The sequence below is a fragment of the Pipistrellus hanaki genome (genome assembly GCF_964339955.1).
Source record: "Pipistrellus hanaki genome assembly, chromosome: 17".
In the NCBI taxonomy this organism is placed as follows: Eukaryota; Metazoa; Chordata; class Mammalia; order Chiroptera; family Vespertilionidae; genus Pipistrellus; species Pipistrellus hanaki.
The window spans coordinates 10,415,750-10,433,995 of NC_140519.1; the positions used below are offsets into that span (position 1 = coordinate 10,415,750).

Here is an 18,246-nt window from a genome sequence, read left to right on the forward strand (position 1 = left end):
TGCTTCCCTCTGCAGCCCTCTCCCTGGCCCCCCCGGGCACATGGCACACTCCAGCAGCTGAAACGGGCATTTGCTAAGACCCCGGGGAAGCCCATTCATCTTAGGTTCCAGAAGTCACAAGGGTAAAGAGGACCTAAAATCATTATTTGGAGCCCCCCCACGCCACGCCCCCCGCTCCCATTTCCACAACTACCCATCAGTAACTGGGGAGGCCCAGCAAGAAAAGGCCAGAAAATCCCAACATTCGTGAGGCCTCGGGGAGGAACCGGAAGCAGTGGTTGGAGCAGGAAGCAACAGTGCTCTGCCTCTAAAAAGGCCGCTTAAGACTTGCGTGCCCACGACCCTGAGCCGGTGGCTTCTGCTGGACCTGGGCTGTCTGACTGAGTTCCAGAAGCGCCACCATGCTCCAAGCCACAGCTGTAAAACCCTCTCCGGAGCTTGCCTGGACTTCCTTACTTCCCACGAGATAATGAAAACCCTCCATTCCTGGGAGTTTCCATTTAAAGCTGTGCCTTAGAGGAGGGTTAGCAAAAGGCAGTGGCATCCGTTCAGCCCAACAGTCACACGACGTTCCCTCCTCACAGTCTCCCCCTCTGCAGAAGCACCACAGTCCCCTCGAGCGTCCAGGATCAGGGCACTCAGCAGCCTGCCTTGGCCGGAGGTTACTTTGATGAGTATTTTCCTAATCCTACTTGACCACATGCTGTTCCCGCTCAGCCTAGTTCCTTTCGGGTCCTGGTCTCAAAAAATAAGCAAAGTGCCTTATTGTCAATCATGTAGGTCTGACAGTAAAAAGAAGAAAGGAGAGAGAGGAGAGGAGAGGAGAGGAGAGGAGAGGAGAGGAGAGGGGAGGGGAGGGGAGGGGAGGGGAGGGGAGGGGAGGGGAGGGGAGGGGAGGGGAGGGGAGGGGAGGGGAGGGGAGGGGAGGGGAGGGGAGGGGAGGGGAGGGGAGAGAGAGAGAGAGAGAGAGAGAGAGAGAGAGAGAGAGAGAGAGAGAGAGAGAGAGAGAGAGAGAGAGAGAGAGAGAGAGAGAGAGGAGGCCCCGGGTTCAGGCAGATCCAAGTAGTGGGTGAGAAGGAGAGAAGCGGAAGGGAGCTGCTTAGACACAGGTGGTCCCCCGCCCCCTCTACCTCCCCTCCCACCCACAAAAACACAGGAGCCAGGCTTCTCATTGCTCTTGTTACCTATCCCCACCACCACCCGTCACTGCATGCTGACTTGCATTTTAAACAGCCTGCAGGTGATACTGTGCAGAAATGCCAGTTATACACCGCTGGCTCAAGTGTAAACTGAGGCAGCGCCATTGAAATACAAAGCAACTGTCCCAGGACACACCCTGTACACAAACTCATACTCCTGCACACAGCAAATCACCTACTGAATAAAGCCTTGTTTGAAGTAGGGAACAATGAGAAACAACTTTAATGTCCACCGGCTGGAGGCTGGCCAAACAAACGCGGTTTATCGCAGGAAGGAACCTTTTATACCCATTTAAAAACATTGGGTAACTATGTAAGTACAGCTGGGTCTCCAACATATATTATTGAGTGAAAAAAAAAATAACTTAAAGCACAATATGTTCAGTTTCCACTTTTAAAACACATACACAGAATGATTCTATATGTTTCCAGTAGCACATACATCTATATTCAAAGGCAAAGAAAATTATGTGCAAAGATATGCACTGAACTTCCAACACCGGCTCCCTGGGTGGGGCTGGAGGAGTGAAGGGCGGTGAGGAGGTAATGAAAGGCACTAGCTTAGCTACAGCCCTTTCTAGAGCTAAGAAGAATGTTCGTATGTGTTACTTGTGTGTCTGAAATGTTTGCATGGAAGGGGCCCCTTCATACCTCCTGGGATCTGCTCCAGGCCTAGGCTCTGACCCATAGTCTAGAGACCAGTCCCGGACTCTTCCCTCTGTGTGTGTCTCTGCATCTAATACATTAACCCACCTCGGAGTATTGATTTTTTTTTTTTGATTTTTTTTTTTTTTGCTACCTTTGCTAGGAAATCATCGCCATCAAAGAGGCCTACCAAAGGTGTAAGTAACCTTTTGTCTGAGTTCAGATAAAGAATGTTCCTTTCAAAATGCCTATGGGAAACTAAATCCTCTGCTTCTTCCTTCCTTTTTTCCTCTTCAAAAGTGTTTGACAGGAGCCTAGAATCAGATGTCAAAGATGATACGAGTGGAAACTTCAAAAAAATTCTGGTGTCCCTGCTCCAGGTAAGAGCGAGCAGGTCTCCCCAGCTGTGTGAGGTTGGGAAACAGCCCTGGGCAACATGGTACCATGACGGGGAAAGGCCATGTATTCAGTAAACATCTCCTTTTATTAAAAATGTTACCCAGGGATCATCAACCCAGGCTGTCAGATCATGCAATTGTGAAATGATTCGATTGGGATTTTCCCCACAATAATACTCTAGTCATTTGCAGTTTACAATCCTTTTTGTTAATGAGTATCTCAGGTATTTCAACGGGTCCACTGTAAGAACTTTTAAAACATGCAATATTGGACTATTCAGTCAGGGGCACTGACCTCTTTTCCCTTAGATTGTCAGATAAAAAAATGACAACAGCCAACACAACCAGAGCCATCTGGTGTAAATGAATCAAAATTATACCTTTTTTTTTGTCAGATAGGCAAAAAATATATATTTTTCAGCATGCTGCATAGTTTCAGAAATTGGTTTATGTGCCATGAGGTGAAGAAGGTTGAAAGTTGCTGAGTTATCTCCCTGAGCTCACCACCTCCTTTTGTCAATGAGGAAAGACAAGCTCAGAGAGGATGGGTAACCTGCCCAGGTTTACACAGAGTAAGACCCAGCCCAGGAGCCAGAACCAGACCATCTGACCCCAAGCAGGGTCCTTTGCACAACACAACTCTGTCTCTCTGGAAGAACCACTGCAGGGAGCTTGGCCAGAAAGTGGGGCTTTCAGAGTTGGCCCTGCAAGGACGCAGCTCCCAGCCAGGCCTCCAGCCAGACAGCATCTATATCTCATTGATATATCCCTCTTATGAGTTCTGTGCATTTCTTCTCCTCATCCCTCTCAATGTGGATTGACAGACTGTGGTAGGAAGTATATACGTGTCCTCCTGCTGTATAACACATCGCCACAACTCAGCAACTGAAAACAACACGGATCTACCATCTCCCTGGATGTGAGGGTCAGGAATCCTGTGAAGGTTAGCAGAGTCCGTTGCTCAGGGTCTCTCCAGACTGAGACCCTGGTGTCAGGCCAGGGCCATCATTTCATCTGAGGACCTGGATCCTCTTCCATGCTTCCTGAAGCTTGGCAAGTTGGCAGGTTTCAGCTCCCTGTGGCTGTAGGACTGATGTCCCTGTGTTCTTGGTAGCTGTCAACCAGAGGCCACCTGCAGTCCTTGTCATGTGCCCCCATAGACAGTTCAAAGTTGTTTTCTCCAGGCCTGTAGGAGCTCATCTCTCTGACTTCTTCCATCTCTGACCTTTTAAGAACTCACCTGATGGGGTCAGACCCACCGGAACACTATCCCTTTGGATGATCTCAACTGATTAGGGATCTTAATCACATCTGTAAACATTCCCTTTGTCGTGTTAACACAGCATATCTCATTATGTTCACTCATCTCGCCCACAGTTGAGGGGAAGGGATTATCTAAGGGTGAGGGCCACTAGGGTCATCTTAGAATTCCCTGCCACAAAGCGTTAGACTTCAAGACCTTCCATATCCAACCTTCAGGGTTCTTCAGGACTGCGACCCTAGGAGGCGAACTTTAATATTTTGACAGGAAGACTGTTAGCTTTCCAATAGACTGACTTTGGGGGACATTGTGAGGTTGCTTTCAGCCTGCTTAAGAGGTCAGTGGGTTTATGAGTAGCCTGATTTCTACAAAGAGAGAAAGAGAGAAAGAGAGAGGTAGGGAGGTAGGGAGGTAGGGAAGGAAGGAAGGAAGGGAGGGAGGGAGGGAGGAAGGGAGGGAGGGAGGGAGGGAGGGAGGGAGGGAGGGAGGGAGGGAGGGAAGAAGGAAAAGGAGGGAGGGAGGAAGGAAGGAAGGAAAAGGAGGGAGGGAGAGAGGAAGGGAGTCTTGTCCTGAAACTCCTCTGTTTATCAGTTGTGCCCAAAAGATGGCAGCAAAGAGCAGCGCTTCGCCAGGCTGACTCTCCCAGGCTCCCCCTCTGAAACCACCCCGTGTTCTCCTTTTTGTTTTCTGTGGTCAGGCAGGAACTCAAGTTCATAACAAGTTCGATTTTTCTAGGCTAATCGTGATGAAGGAGATGGTGTGGACAAAGATCTAGCTGGCCAGGATGCCAAAGAGCTGTATGATGTAAGTGGGCAGGCGTGCCAGTCTCGGCAACATCTTTCTAAACATGTATCAGCCTCATTTCCAACAACCGTTTCTTTATTTCGCGCACATGGGAGTTACTCAGAAAATACCTATGATCTTTACAATATTATTTTATATTTACAGTCATCACGAACCTAAAGGAATTATTCCTATTCTTATACGCGGGGGTTAGCCACCTCACATCCATTTTGTAACCAGGTAGGAGGGGGATGGGGTATAAACAAAGATAAACCATTAAGTGACGTATACTCATGGGTTAGAAATTTAAAGTGTTTAGTCAATCATTGGCTTCTATTCAAAGTATATTTTATCATTTCCTGGTCCCAACACTGTCTACCCAGTCTTTTTGCAAAAGGCTTTTATGACATGTTTGTGTTTGACTCCGCAGGCAGGGGAGGGCCGCTGGGGCACTGACGAACTTGCCTTCAACGAAGTCCTGGCCAAGAGGAGCTACAAGCAGCTACGGGCCACCTTTCAAGCCTACCAAATTGTGAGTGACCGAGCACCAGGGCACGGAGTTCACATTGAACCAGTCTTAGATTATTCCTAAGAGAAGCCACAATCTGAAATATGGGACTGGGGCCTGGGGAGTTGTATTACAAGTGGGGTTCTCAGTCAGAGGTCATTTGGCCAGGCCCCCCCCACCACCACCACCACCACCTTTCCCCCAGGGATATTTGATAATGTCTAGAAACATTTGGGGTTGTCACACCATGTGCATCTAGTGGGTCAAGGCCACGATGCTGCTAAACATCTTACCAATGCATAGGACAGTCCCTACAGCAAAGAATCGTCCAGCTCCAAAGGCCATGCCACGTTCGGGAAACACTGCTTTAGAAGGGAGGCTAGGAAAGCAGAGAAGTGTCAAGTTCAGGAGCAAACAGGTTCAGATCCTGGATCTACAGCTGGCATGGGACCTACCCTCTCCATCCTCATTTGTAAAGCCGGAGCCATGATCCTCACCAGTACACCTTCAGGGGGTTAATTCATGAGCTAAATAAGACAAACATAGAAGGCTCAGGACGGTACCTGGCAAGCAGTAAGCACACAGACGCTTGCTCTTATTATCATTCTAACTTAAGTGCTTGCCACTCCCAAGATGGATGTGATAGACCTCAGAGGAACGCTCCTGAAGGAATGTGCATAAATTACTTTTATACAATTAACTCTTTAATCTAATGATACATTTAAGCCAAAAAAGTGAAGTAGCTAACTAGTATTTTAGGCACATAATAGAGAGTCTTTCCCTAAATACTGATCTCTAATTGCAAGAAGCCTCTTGGGGAGTATCAGAAGTTTCTTGGTCTCCTATTTCATATTTGTGGAGTGTTTTTAGTTATTCAAAGCACTTCTGTGCCCTGTATCTCATTTCAATTTCACAACAATAACGCGGCTATAATGTAGGCTGAGCAGCCATTGTTGCCCATGACCGCTGGACAAGGAGAGGCTGTTTGAGTAAGGAGTCATCTGTAATTTATCAGGGACCACACAGCGAGTCGGTAGCAGAAAGTGGACGAGAACTCCAAGATTCCCCGGCCCGAGCTCCTACCTCGGCTGGAGCTGGCTGCTCCTCACTCGAAATAGTGTTTCCTATGTGTTGCCAGCAGATGGAAAGACAATAAAGCTCCGGAATTTTATCGTCACTGTATATAAGCCTGGCGGGCCCTCTGCTTTCAAATCGTGCCCAGAGACATGATCAAAGGCAGCTGACCCCACACTCCCAGGGCCTCTGCGCCTGGAGCTGTGCAGACTGAGCTGAAAACCTTCTCTGTGACCTCGACCTTCTTCCCACACGACTGGGGCCATGGATAGAGGTTCTGAGATGGCTGTCATTGCCAATGACTATAAAGACACATACATGTGCTAGAGAGAGAGAGAGAGAGAGAGAGAGAGAGAGAGAGAGAGAGAGAGAGAGAGAGTGTGTGTGTGTGTGTAAACTACTAAGTACTTGAGTAAGGCTACTCTCTACCAATATTAATCCTGAAACATCAGCATCAAACCTACTTGAAAACTTGTTAAAAATAAGAATTCTCCCTTGCCCTACTAAGTCAGATTTTCTGGGGTCTGTATTGTAATAAATTTTCCAGATTCTGATGCATATTCAAGTTTAAGAAATCTGCTCTGTGCTATCAGCTGTATGACCTTAGCAAGTTATTAAGGGTTCTGTGCCTCAATTTCCCCAACCATAAAGTAGAGATAATAATAGTACCTACTTCATTTCGTTAGTAACAGTTAAATGAATTAACACAAGTAAACCACTTAGTCCCTGGCATGCAATAGGTGCTCAGTGAACATGAGAAACTGTGAGGAGGCCCCCTGACGTGAGCCAACAATGTAAAAAACCAGAGCCTCAACTTCAATGGACAGTAGGACAGTCTATTGATCTGTTGGTTCTTTACATGAAACCAGTTCAAAAATGCCACCTAGTCATCTCTGCCACAAACCTTCCTGGAACGTAATTCATCTTGACCTGTACCCTTGATTTCACCCTTACGTTCAACCCTGATCGTAAAGACCATGGTTCCATACATTCCTCATGGTCTCTGGCTAAGCATACCAAGATGCTAGCATCCGGTCACTGGAGCACATTCTGTGGCATAATATTGAATTGTAATTTTTGGCACAAAAACTCCGGTTTTTATCCTTTGCCTCTAAACTTGGATCTTAAGTACAGATGCTCTCAGAAACCCCAGCCCAAGCAACAGAAGTTCCCCCAACTCTGCTGCATCATGCAGGGTCATTACGATCCTCTGTCTACCAAATATGAAAGATACATGGAGTGATAAAGCCAAAGTAAGCACCCCAAACAGGGCTCAATATAGATTGTGCACATACCCACCCAGGCTCGCTAAGCCCTCGCCATTTCTCCCTTCCCCTTTACGTGGTCCTAAGCCCGTTCCAGAGTCTAGCTCTTTCATTGCTGTAGCCAAAGCCATTTTATAGGGTTCCGCTGTGTGCTCACTGTCAATTTTGAGGAATTGGTTTAAATCCCTATTTTTCTAAAAATCTCTCTACTTGACTAACTAGAAGCCGTTAAGGCTGGTCTGGAATTGACCCTCGCAATGTGTTTCTGTACTAAGATCAGAATACCTGTTTCTGTCCAAAGAGCCCCCTAAGAATTAAATGTTTCTGGAAGTGAAAAGCTGGGCATTGAAAAGGAGAGTCACAGTTGCTTGAGCCCATCAAGTGATTTTCATTTGTGTTCCATGGAGCCCCTGGAGGTGCCTTAGCAGCTACCATGAGGGGTATAGGGCAGGAAATACATAGGGAAGAAGGAGCAATGCCTTCTCATGGTATTGTGTGAATAGCGCCCCCTGGAGTTGTGCAAAGAAGAGACCCTGAGTGGCAGACCCTGGCATTATTGCCCAGGGCTGGCAAAGGGAACCCATCTCCTGCCTCCCAGAACGGCGCTGCTTTTCTGCTTTTATCTGTTGTGTAGGCTAAGCTTCTACAGCAAATGGAAAAGCACTGCCTGGCCTAGCAACAGCAACAGAAACAGAAAGTGTTTTTCATGTGAGGATTTTTTTAGTGAACACAGACCTGTATGAATACAATGTCCTCCTGAAACACAATCTCAGTCTACAGAACAAGAACCCTATCCGTGGGAAAGCGTTACCAGTCCCTCCCGAAACACCAGCTCCCACATCAACCCCCTAAAAGCTGGGGACAGCTAAGGAAAGGACGGGACCGGGAGCCCCCAACAGGGTCTGCTTCCAATCCTTTCCACACACCAGGCCTCTCGGTGTGCGAACCACGAAGGGACCAAGCAACGGGGCTTCATTAAATGGGGACTCTCCTCCCCCCACATCCATGGTGCTTGCATCACAAAGAACATTTTGTTTGCCTGTGCTTTCAGAGTAAACCACACAAACTCCACTGGCGTGTCCCCAGGGGCCCCACTATTTATAGAATCACCATTGTGTCACATCCTCTGAAGATAATTTCTAGGAAAGATGTTTCAGTATTTCAAATGCTTAGACATGTTTTCCCAAACCCAACAAAAACCCCTCCTTTCTCTTCATCGGCCTGCCTTGAACAGCCCAGCCGCCCAGGCTATACTTGGTTAAGCATAGTCATATTTGACTCTGAACCTCAGCTTCTGTAAATATTTGGAAAGAGATCGAGCATGTAATGCTGTGCAGAGTGATATGCGAGCTGCGAGCTGTGGTGACTATAGGACCATTCGGAATCACCCCAGAATGAAGGAAAGTGCCATTTTGATGTGGTCAAGCCCACCCCACACCCCACTTCTAGCCCCTGCAGCCCCACTCTATCAGAAACATTAGACCAAGTTCTTCCTGTGGGTTTCACCCAAACTGTAGGAGACCGAGTCCCCAGTCCCAGGACAAAGGAAGGTGTGGGTCAGATGACTACAACCACAGCCTTCCAGAAATTAGAATTTCTAATTCCTAGAAAATTAGAAATGGAATTTTAAAAAACACATAGGAAGCTCAGGACTATGTATACATATAAAGAATTATTGATACTGTACAATACATGCTCATTATTCTTCCATCCCCTGATGTTCCAAAGGAGGAAACTGGGGCTCAGAGTGTGGCCTGACAGGGCTCAAATCCATCAGGGGTCAAGTAGGGACTAACTCCTCAGCCATGAGAGCCCCCCTCAAATGGGGGCAACCGCCTTCAGCCCTGCAAACCAAAAGGCAGGACAGGAGTTCCTTAGGTCGCATCCCCAAGTCTGGGAGAGCTCACTACTTTTTGTAGAGGAAGAACCCCAAGTGCATCCAAAGCAAAACCTGAACTAATGGTTGGACGTTGTCTCTCCAGCTCATCGGGAAAGACATCGAAGAGGCCATTGAAGCCGAGACGTCGGGAGATCTGCAGAAGGCCTACTTAACCCTCGGTAAGCAGAGCCAGGCGGGTCCCTGGCTTAGGTTGGGCTGCTAGAGACAGACTCGGGGTCAGAGCTTTGTGTGCAGGAAGCTTCCATAGGATAGTCTGGTAACAACATCTCCAAGCAGCACTGGGCAAGGGAGGGAATGGAGGTGATGCAGTTGCAACAGGGGCTTTGACGGTCCCCAAGGAGTCCTGAAGCTGGAAGGTCCAAAGGGAAAGAAAAGGGAGGCCCGCACACCAAGCAGCCGGCTGGTGGCAGCCCAGGAGCATTTGCAAGCTCAGGCAAGGCTGCTCCCTCCTTGGAGGACAATTCCTTGGAAGGCACTCAGCTGTGAGCAGCCAGCAGGCAACACTTGGACTGAGGGCCTTTGTCCTGGAGAGGTCATCTGGGTACACGCCAGGGCACTCAGGGCAGTCCCACTAAGACTGCAGGTCCCTGAGAGCATCTGTCAACAGCCCGGGACCATTGTTCAGTGTCAGGGAACGGTATGTAATTCATACGACACTCCCCCCTCCCCCCCCAAAAGCATCCAGGTTCTGGATTCATGAACAAGTTGCTGCACATGCCTGATGGCTCGAGGGTGTCCTTTTCCATTTGGTTCCCTTCAACGCTGGGAATGAATGAGGTCTGTTAAGAAAGAGTTGGGAGGGAGACCAGATCTTAACGGTGCCAAGCAGGCACCGGGACCTTCTCTCCAGGGGTAGCCCAGAGGCAGGAAATAGCAGAGGGAGATGGGCACGGGGCTGTGTCTGGCAGGCTCCTCTTCCCTTTCTGCAAGCCCTGGAAGGAAGGCATTGTCCATTGTCCGCACTCCTGTGGCAAGGAGTCCAGGCACCATCCCAAATGGCACCCTAAATGGAGAGGTGTTTCCCCAGAAGAGGAGGAACCGAGAAAGCAGCCCTGGAAGTTAAAAAATGCGCTCCAACTGCCAGACCTTCTCTTTCTTTTCTTTTCTCTCACACCTCCCCTTACCCCTCCCGGCCAACCACTATTTTTTTTTTAAATATTAGCAATTGATTTTTTTAAAATCCATCCTCATTCTGCATTCAAATGAGCAGGGTTTCTATAGTGATGTACAGAGGCCTAAAAGCCCTGATCTCCACTGACTGTACATGGTCAACTATCCTTAGGACTCAAAGAACTCGAGTGTCTTAAGTAAGTGGAGAGACTTACTCATGGCCCAGCTAAAGGGCTCCAAACCCTTCCTGTGCTTACAGTGCAGAGAATCAGGAAAACACCCCTTCAGTCAAAAGAGTAAAATTAATCTTCATGAATATTAATTATTGATGAAAGAAACCCTTATTAATATTAATGGTACTAAAATCATTCAATTCTTTTTTTTTAAATATATTTTATTGATATTTTACAGAGAGGAAGGGAGAAGGATAGAGAGCCAGAAATGTCGATGAGAGAGAAACATCGACCAGCTGCCTCCTGCACACCCCCTACCGGGGATGTGCCCACAACCAATGCACATGCCCTTGACCGGAATCAAACCTGGGACCTTTGAGTCCACAGACTGACGCTCTACCACTGAGCCAAACTGGTTTCGGCGCATTCAATTCTTTAACACTTGCTTAGCACCTGTCTAGGCCAGGGGTCCTGCTAGGTGTGGGGATCAGTGGTAAATAGATCCATATTCTGCTCTTTTTTTAAAAAAATATATCTTATTGATTTTGTACAGAGAGGAAGGAAGAGAGATAGACAGTTAGAAACATCGATGAGAGAGAGTCAGCGATCAGCTGCCTCTTGCACACCCCCTACTGGGGATATGCCCGCCACCAAGGTACATGCCCTTGACTGGAATCGAACCCGGGACCTTTCAGTCCCCAAGCCGACGCTCTATCCATTGAGCCAAACCGGTTTCGGCCCGTATTCTGCTCTTAAGAAGCTTACAGTCCATGGCAGATGCACACAAATCAACTGAGTAGGCGACAGCAATAACAAATACAAACACAGCCCGAGCGAGGCAGGTGAGAGGAGGGAGAGGCTCAGTCCCTGTAGCTGGGAGCATGAAGCCAGCAAGTAGGTGTCCTCCATCGCAGCAAACATAAAAGCAGCAGGGAAAGACCCCTAGCAGACATGACTTCGTGACTATGCTCTCTCAGGGGTCTTCAAACTACGGCCTGCGGGCCACATGCGGCCCGCAGAGGAGTCTGATCTGGCCCGCCAGGTTTTTTGGGCAGTGAGTGCAGCCGAGGTGTTACAGTAGGAATTAGTAGTTCATATAGTCCGGCCCTCCAGCTCTCTGAGGGACCGTGATCTGGCCCCCACTTTAAAAAGTTTGAGGACCCCTGCTCTAGACAGTCCTCTCACCCCACACTCGCACCTAACTCATACAGATGCCAGTTTATGGCTAAAGTCAAGGAGGAGGGGCTGTGAGAACAAGTGACTCCCCCGACAGTGTGAAAATCCAGTTTTCTGGGCCCACTGTGGGTTACCCACTTAGACTCTCCAGCAACGGAGCCTGGAAGCTACACTAGGACAGGATTCCCGAGGACCTCGCTATGCTCCCTGGAATGTAAGAACACCTGCTGAGACACACGAAGGAGCAGGAGGCAGGCTTGGGGGCAGGGGGGCTGTCTAGCCTTTCACTCGTTATTCCCATATCTTTCCTAGCAAGCCCCATCCAAACTTCTGAGGGATCTCTGCCCGCTGCTCAGGACAAAGGTTGTTACCAAACATATATTACCTACAGAAGAAAAGCTAAGAATTTTCTCCCCAAAATATCAGGAAGACGGAATGCCAGGAGGGAAGGCACCTGTGGAGAGCACGTGGACATTAGGCAGACAGACATGTCACCATCAGTTAGTACACACAGGAGATGGTCTTTGGGAAGAGATTGTGAGGGCACTAGCTCGGAATGTCTGGGGATGCTACTCCCCAAATTGACAGGTTCCCATCACAGCCAGTAGCTTTTAGATTGTGCTCCGGCTGAAGAGGCCAGACACCTGGGTCTGGGTTTTTCTTGTCCATCGACACTCTGATGATGACACATGTCCTACAAAAGTAAAAGACAGACCCCCAACTTCGACTTTGCTTCCCTAATCCCATTCCTCATAAGTATCCAGCACATGGGCAATGACCTAGAAAACGAGAGTTTCCATTAAGGTCATATGAAGGCTGTGCATTACAGGCGTATGCTGAAGTGATTACTTATTATCAATCACTAACATAAAAAAACGTGAAGTGTTCTAGGTAATTGTCAACAATCTAAAGAGGAAATGGCTCATTTCCCCCAAAGTGTTAGTCAATCAGGGCCCATAGGAGCCTGGGAGGAGGGGAAAAAATAATAAATGATTCCTCCAGAGGCGCATCCTCTCTCCTGCTTGGTGAGTCAAACCCATACCTCATTAATGTGTGGGTCAGATCAAAGCTGGCGGGCAGGGAGAGGGCCAGAAGACAGCAACTAGCAGCATCCCAGGAAGGTGACCCACAAGCAAGATCGAACATCTCAACAAGCCCACATCCCAGACCGCAAACGAAGAGGAGAGTGGAGAACCTGGAAAAGATCCAGAGATGAGACTCACAGAGCAAACCCAGGAAAGAAAAACAAAGGGAAGGAAGGTTGTTTAGCACAGGAAAGTAGGCTGCAGGCCAACCGAGAGAATCTCCAACATCATGAAGTTGTGTTACAGCAAGGTTGCCGGTCCATCTGTTTCCTCTCCGGACCCAACTCCAATGTCAGAGATTTCAGAGATGGGAAGCTATTGCTGCTGGTGAGAAGCATGAACTTTGCAGGGAGAGCCTGAGCATGGCCAAGCGTTCCTCCACCCGAGAAGGGTCTTCAGAGATCAGGGGGTGGGGGAGGGGGGGTTCTTACTTGTTAGGCGGGGTTTTGACAGGATTCTGGTTGAAGCATTCAGGAGCCCTGACCTGGGGAATCTTCCAGATCCCATGATATAACAAAATGGAGTTCGCTCCTTTCTAACATCTGCTTCACAGTCCAGTTGCCTCCAAGTGACACTCTTGGCCATCTCTGTTCCTTCCATGTTATTCAACCAAATGTGACTGCCTCGTGTTCTTCTTTTCCTCGCCCACCAGTGAGATGTGCCCGCGACCAGGAGGGCTATTTTGCTGAGCGTCTGTACAAGTCCATGAAGGGCGTGGGGACCGATGAGGAGACGCTAATTCACATCTTTGTGACCAGGGCTGAGGTAAGACACACTCAACTCCAAAGTAGCAGGCTATAACTTCTCTTGTTGCCATCATGTCACCAACAGATAATTTTTACGAAGGGCCTATTTTCAGAAAAAGTAAAACAAAGACATCCTTTGTGTTCCGGACTCTGAAGGACCTCATGCTATGCCTCAACCTGTCTCTTTTTGTGTAAACATACAATAAGGGCAGCCGCTTCTATTTCTGTCATCTGTGGCTCCAGAAAGCTCGTGTGGTGTGCAGAGGGGACCCGGTGGACCACCTGTGCAGCTAGGCTCGGTCCCATTTCATGGAAGGCAAAACTGAGACACTGAAAGGTTAGCAATAGCCTACGTCACCAGCAGCACAGACAATGAGCAAGTGATTTCCTATCTCCTGAGATAGGCCTTTATTTAATGTGCAGAAGCCCAATTTTGCACAAGAAGCACATCAATACATTTCTCAACCTTTTTAAAATTATCAATCACCCCGCTAAATTTGAACCCATTTTTTTCCTAATTGCTCCCCTTTCCCCCTTCAAGAATTGTCAACACCACACTGTATAATTGTTTATGCTCCATTTAAAGATACTTTTACATAAAAAGTTTTTTGCCCTGTAAGAACCACTTTTCGCTCTGGTAGGAATGATATTGAACCCTTTGAGAATGCATGAGGATAGGAAAGGGACAGAGAAAAGGACAGAAGGATGAGTAGCCCAAAGCTAGGGAGCAGCTGTCAGGATTCATAGCAAAGGCTTTGGAACATAGAGCCACACACAGAAGAAATGACAAAATAAAGGGAAATGCATTTCAGTTGCAGTAGGAGAAGCCGTGCAGAATGAAGTGTAACTGGGCACTTGAAAACCACAGACATCTTCCCTCAAAAAATTGTTAAATGGAGGGGGAAGGATACCAACCCAAACTCTGGCCCACAGTTCTTCACAAATAATACTTAACATCTAACCCTGTTGTTTTTAAGTATAGCTTAGCAACAAGACTGTTCTTTCATTTTTATTTCTATTCCTGGAATTTCTCCTCCCCCTCTTTCTCCTCCTCCTCCTCCCCTGTTCATAGTTTTCTTTCTCTCTTAAAGTCCATGCTTCTCTCTCCTCCCTCTTCCCCTTCTTCTGTCTCTCTGTTCCTCTCCAGCAGTCCTCATTCTCTCCTCCATGGCTCTCTCTTTCCCTTACCTCTCCAGGTCTCTGTCTTCTCCGTCTCTCTGTCTCTTAGCAACTCAATCCCCCAAAGACTTAAGGCACTCAAAGGAGCAGGCAGGCGGAGAGCAGGGCAGGGATTCTACAAGACCCCAGGGGAACAATGGGTCCAGAGCTCCTCAGGGTCCCATGTCCACACCAATACAGGCCATGGAGTGTTCATGCCCAGATGCTCAGCCATCTCAGCTGTGTCCCATCTGGAATTATGTCTTTTCTATGACAAGTGTTCTCTCCCTTCCTAGGCAGTAAGTCTTGAGAGCAGAACAATCTTGTTTTTCTTGAGTCCTCTCCCTACTTCTAGCACCTAGATTTTCAAGCTTTCAATTAATTAGATTCAAAGTAAGTTCTACAAGTGGATTTGAATTTTGTCGACTTGCACCGATGCCTTTGCTGATCAGGGCACAAGAAGGAAAGAGGCTTCATGTCAAATCTCTGTCTTTTGTCCAGTGCTACTACCTAAGAATGAGTTATTTTTAAACAATTGTAAAAATTTCAAAAGAAAAGTAATATTTTGCAACATGTAAAAATCATATGAAATGCAAGTTGTAGTGTCCATGAAATTTTACTGGAATATACACACAACCTTTGGGGAGCTGAACTCAAGTTTTCCCTTTCTCTTCCACAAAATGGGATGAAAAACAGCCTCCACTTCTAAAGGCTGTTTTGAGGCATAAATGAGCAAATGAGAACAACATGCTTAGCCTAGTGCTGCTGCATTTATGGCAAACATGCTGTAAATGCTGTCTCCGTTGCTCTTGTCTTCTCTCCTACAGGTTGACCTTCAGGGGATAAAAGCTAAATTCCAAGAGAAGTATCAGAAGTCCCTCTCCGACATGGTTCGCTCGGACACCTCTGGGGACTTCCGGAAACTGCTGGTAGCCCTCTTGCACTGAACCAAGCCAGAGCGGTAGGAGCACAGGGAGGAGCCATCTTTGTCAAGAGCCTGTTCCAAACAAGATTTGCAAGTGTGACTCCAGAACGAAAAGCCTTCGGGAATCCTGGTTTATTTTCTTGGCAGCTTCGCAGTGCAGCCAGGCCAGGCTGTTTAAGTCAAAGGCAGCAGCCTCGAGATGCTTAGGCAGGTCACCCTTGAACGCCAGCTTAGCAAGTGTCTGGGCTGCCTCTTCACTTTCCTTAGCATGGCAAGTGAATGCTTTATACACACAAATGAAATCAGCAGTTGATGAAAAATACTATCCATTTGTGGTGATAAAAAAAAATTTAGAAGAATAATATATCTCACAGGGGGTGTGTGTGTTCTGGGTAAAGATTGAATGATTAAGGTATAAGGGAGACAAAATTAACCAATTCATTAATTTTCCTCCTGTGTGTTCAATTTCAAAGCCTCAATGTTAATTAAAGTTGTGGATTATGCTTCCATCAGCTGCTTTACAAAGACTGGGTTGATTCGTTTTGACTCTTGTTCTAGAAATATGTGCCTCGTGAAACTCAAACATATTTGGGAAATGCAAACAGTTTTATTTATTACTAATCACCAAGGATAGTTATCAAGGCCAAGCAATAAGGAAACAACTGACTTGCCTATGAGAAATATAACCAAAGGTAAAATCTATTGAACTGTTCCGTCTTTTAAATGGGTTTTCTTGCTTCTGTAGACATTTGAGCCACTCGAGTCTTCCATCTGATCTTCAGATACAATTAGGCTGGGCACAGTGCCAATAGGATCGAGGTCAATGAGCTGATGCTTAAGTGGATTGGTTCCGCACCAATAACATCTCTGTTCCAAGATGTTTGTCTCACGTGGCTACGTGTTGCTAGACACAGAGGGGCCTGTCAGGAGAACATGGACACTTTGACCCAACAATTATAGTTATCATTCATTGGGTGAGTGTCTGTGTCTGGCACTGCTAAGTAGCATACTTTCATATGTAATCTTCTCAATAGTACTATGAAGTTAAAATCACTACTGTTTATCAGTTGAGGAAACTGAGACATTAAATAACCTGGCTAAATTCATTTGCAAGTGATAGAGTTTGGGTTTTAATTCAGGGCTGGTTGAGTGCAGAAATAATACGACTAATGGCCTTTCTTGGAAAAATAACACAAAGTAATGGGTCTGTATTCGTTCACCTGTTTAATTCCCTCCTACCTTCCAATCATGATGCTGGGCTCTGGGGATACAAAGATAAGTAAGTAGAACACTGGCCATGCCTTGGGCAGTTCATTCCCAGGTCAGTAATAAAGACAGATGCCTCCGATATGCAACAGAATTCCATAGGTACATGAATACAGGCATGTAAAACTCCCTACCTGTGACCAAGAAGAGGGGACAGGCAGCTCTGCCTGGGGTAACTTGGGAACCCTTCAAAAAGATACACTTGTGTTGGGTTTTGAAGAATGTATAGAAGGTCCCCAGAGAAACAGAGACTCAGAAGCATCAAGGAACTTAATTGTTCAGAAGGCAATGATATCCTTTCTCCTGAGGCACGCATATGGTGAAAGGAAGGAGAGGGTTAGGGAGGCAACAATGCAGCTACCAGAGAGTTTTCTTGAATCCCATTAGCAACGGTTTTGCCTGCCAAGTGTGAGCCTGGGCCTTGGGGCAATGGCGATGTTTAAGTGAGGAACATTGGGCTTTGGGAAATCACTTTGGTTGTGTGATCAACAATGCACAGCAGATAGTCATGTCATGGTGTGCGTTTCTATGTGTGCGTGGCTATAACATGGTGATGAACAAATTATGAAGTTATGTTCACATTCATGTTCTCAATATACTGAGCAATATGTCTGCCCCGCAGATGGAATCTGGCTTCTCCAACAGCAAGACACCAATCCACAGCATTCCTCCAGGCTACAAACAAACTATCTCACACCGCATTACAGCCAATAAAAATGCCTCAGATAAGCTCCAAGAAACTAGATAAGCCAAGAAATGATGGTGCCATAAAACTAGATGTGGTATTCAGCTCTCTATATCAACAAGCGAGAGCTGCCATGTTCAATTTAGAGAGATCAGAGAGAAGCCCAGGCTACATGTTTATGCCACTGCAATTTCTTGCATGACAATACGATAGGGTGCAGACCAGAATGTTGGGAGACACAAGGTCAGGAGAAAGAAAAGAAGTGGCCAGGGGGAATATTTCAAAATAAACTTTAAAATTTTTTTTGGTCTTATTTCTGTAAATTTTAGATTTACAGAAATGCTGTAATGGTACCACAGGGAGTTTTCCATATACCCTACTCCAAGTTTCCCTAACATGAATATGGTACATTTGTCACGACTTATGAATGAATGATGATAGATTATAACTGCGTAAAGCCCACACTTTATTTGCATTTCCCTGGTTTTTACCTAACGTGTTTCTGTTCCAGGTTCCCGTGAGAATATCATATTACCTTTAGTTGTAATGTCTCTTTAGGCTCTTCTAGACTGTAATCCTTTCACAGACTTCCCTTGCTTTTGTTGACTTGGGCAAGTTTTCTGTGAAATGTCCTTTAGTTTGGATCTGCAGGATGTTTTCCTCCTGGTTAGACTGGGGTTATGGGTTTGGGGGAGGAAGATCCCACAGGTGCAGTGCCATTCCCATCATATCAAGGGGACATGCTATTAACATGACCTATCCTGTGGATGTTGATCACCTGGCTCAGGCAGAGTTGGTCAGAATCTCCACTGAACTCATCAAAGTCACTGTATACTGCCCACACTGCAGAGTTACGGAGTTATGGTCTACTTCCGTGAGTGGGGAATTT

General features: G+C 46.9%; 1 protein-coding gene across 2 annotated transcripts in view; it reads left to right on the top strand.

The window, feature by feature from the left end:
* Nucleotides 1–15,928, top strand: part of ANXA13 (annexin A13) — a 41,990-nt gene extending 26,062 nt beyond the window's left edge. The window contains exons 6-12 of one of the 2 annotated variants that reach the window (XM_084865040.1): nucleotides 2,008–2,041; nucleotides 2,145–2,224; nucleotides 4,239–4,307; nucleotides 4,717–4,818; nucleotides 9,116–9,191; nucleotides 13,230–13,342; nucleotides 15,309–15,928. In XM_084865040.1, coding sequence (XP_084721166.1) covers nucleotides 2,008–2,041; nucleotides 2,145–2,224; nucleotides 4,239–4,307; nucleotides 4,717–4,818; nucleotides 9,116–9,191; nucleotides 13,230–13,342; nucleotides 15,309–15,428 — 594 coding nt within the window. In that variant the 3' untranslated portion in view covers nucleotides 15,429–15,928. The remainder of the gene's footprint in view (nucleotides 1–2,007; nucleotides 2,042–2,144; nucleotides 2,225–4,238; nucleotides 4,308–4,716; nucleotides 4,819–9,115; nucleotides 9,192–13,229; nucleotides 13,343–15,308) is intronic. The other variant, XM_084865041.1, reaches the window with a different exon arrangement.
* Nucleotides 15,929–18,246: the final 2,318 nt, after the last annotated feature.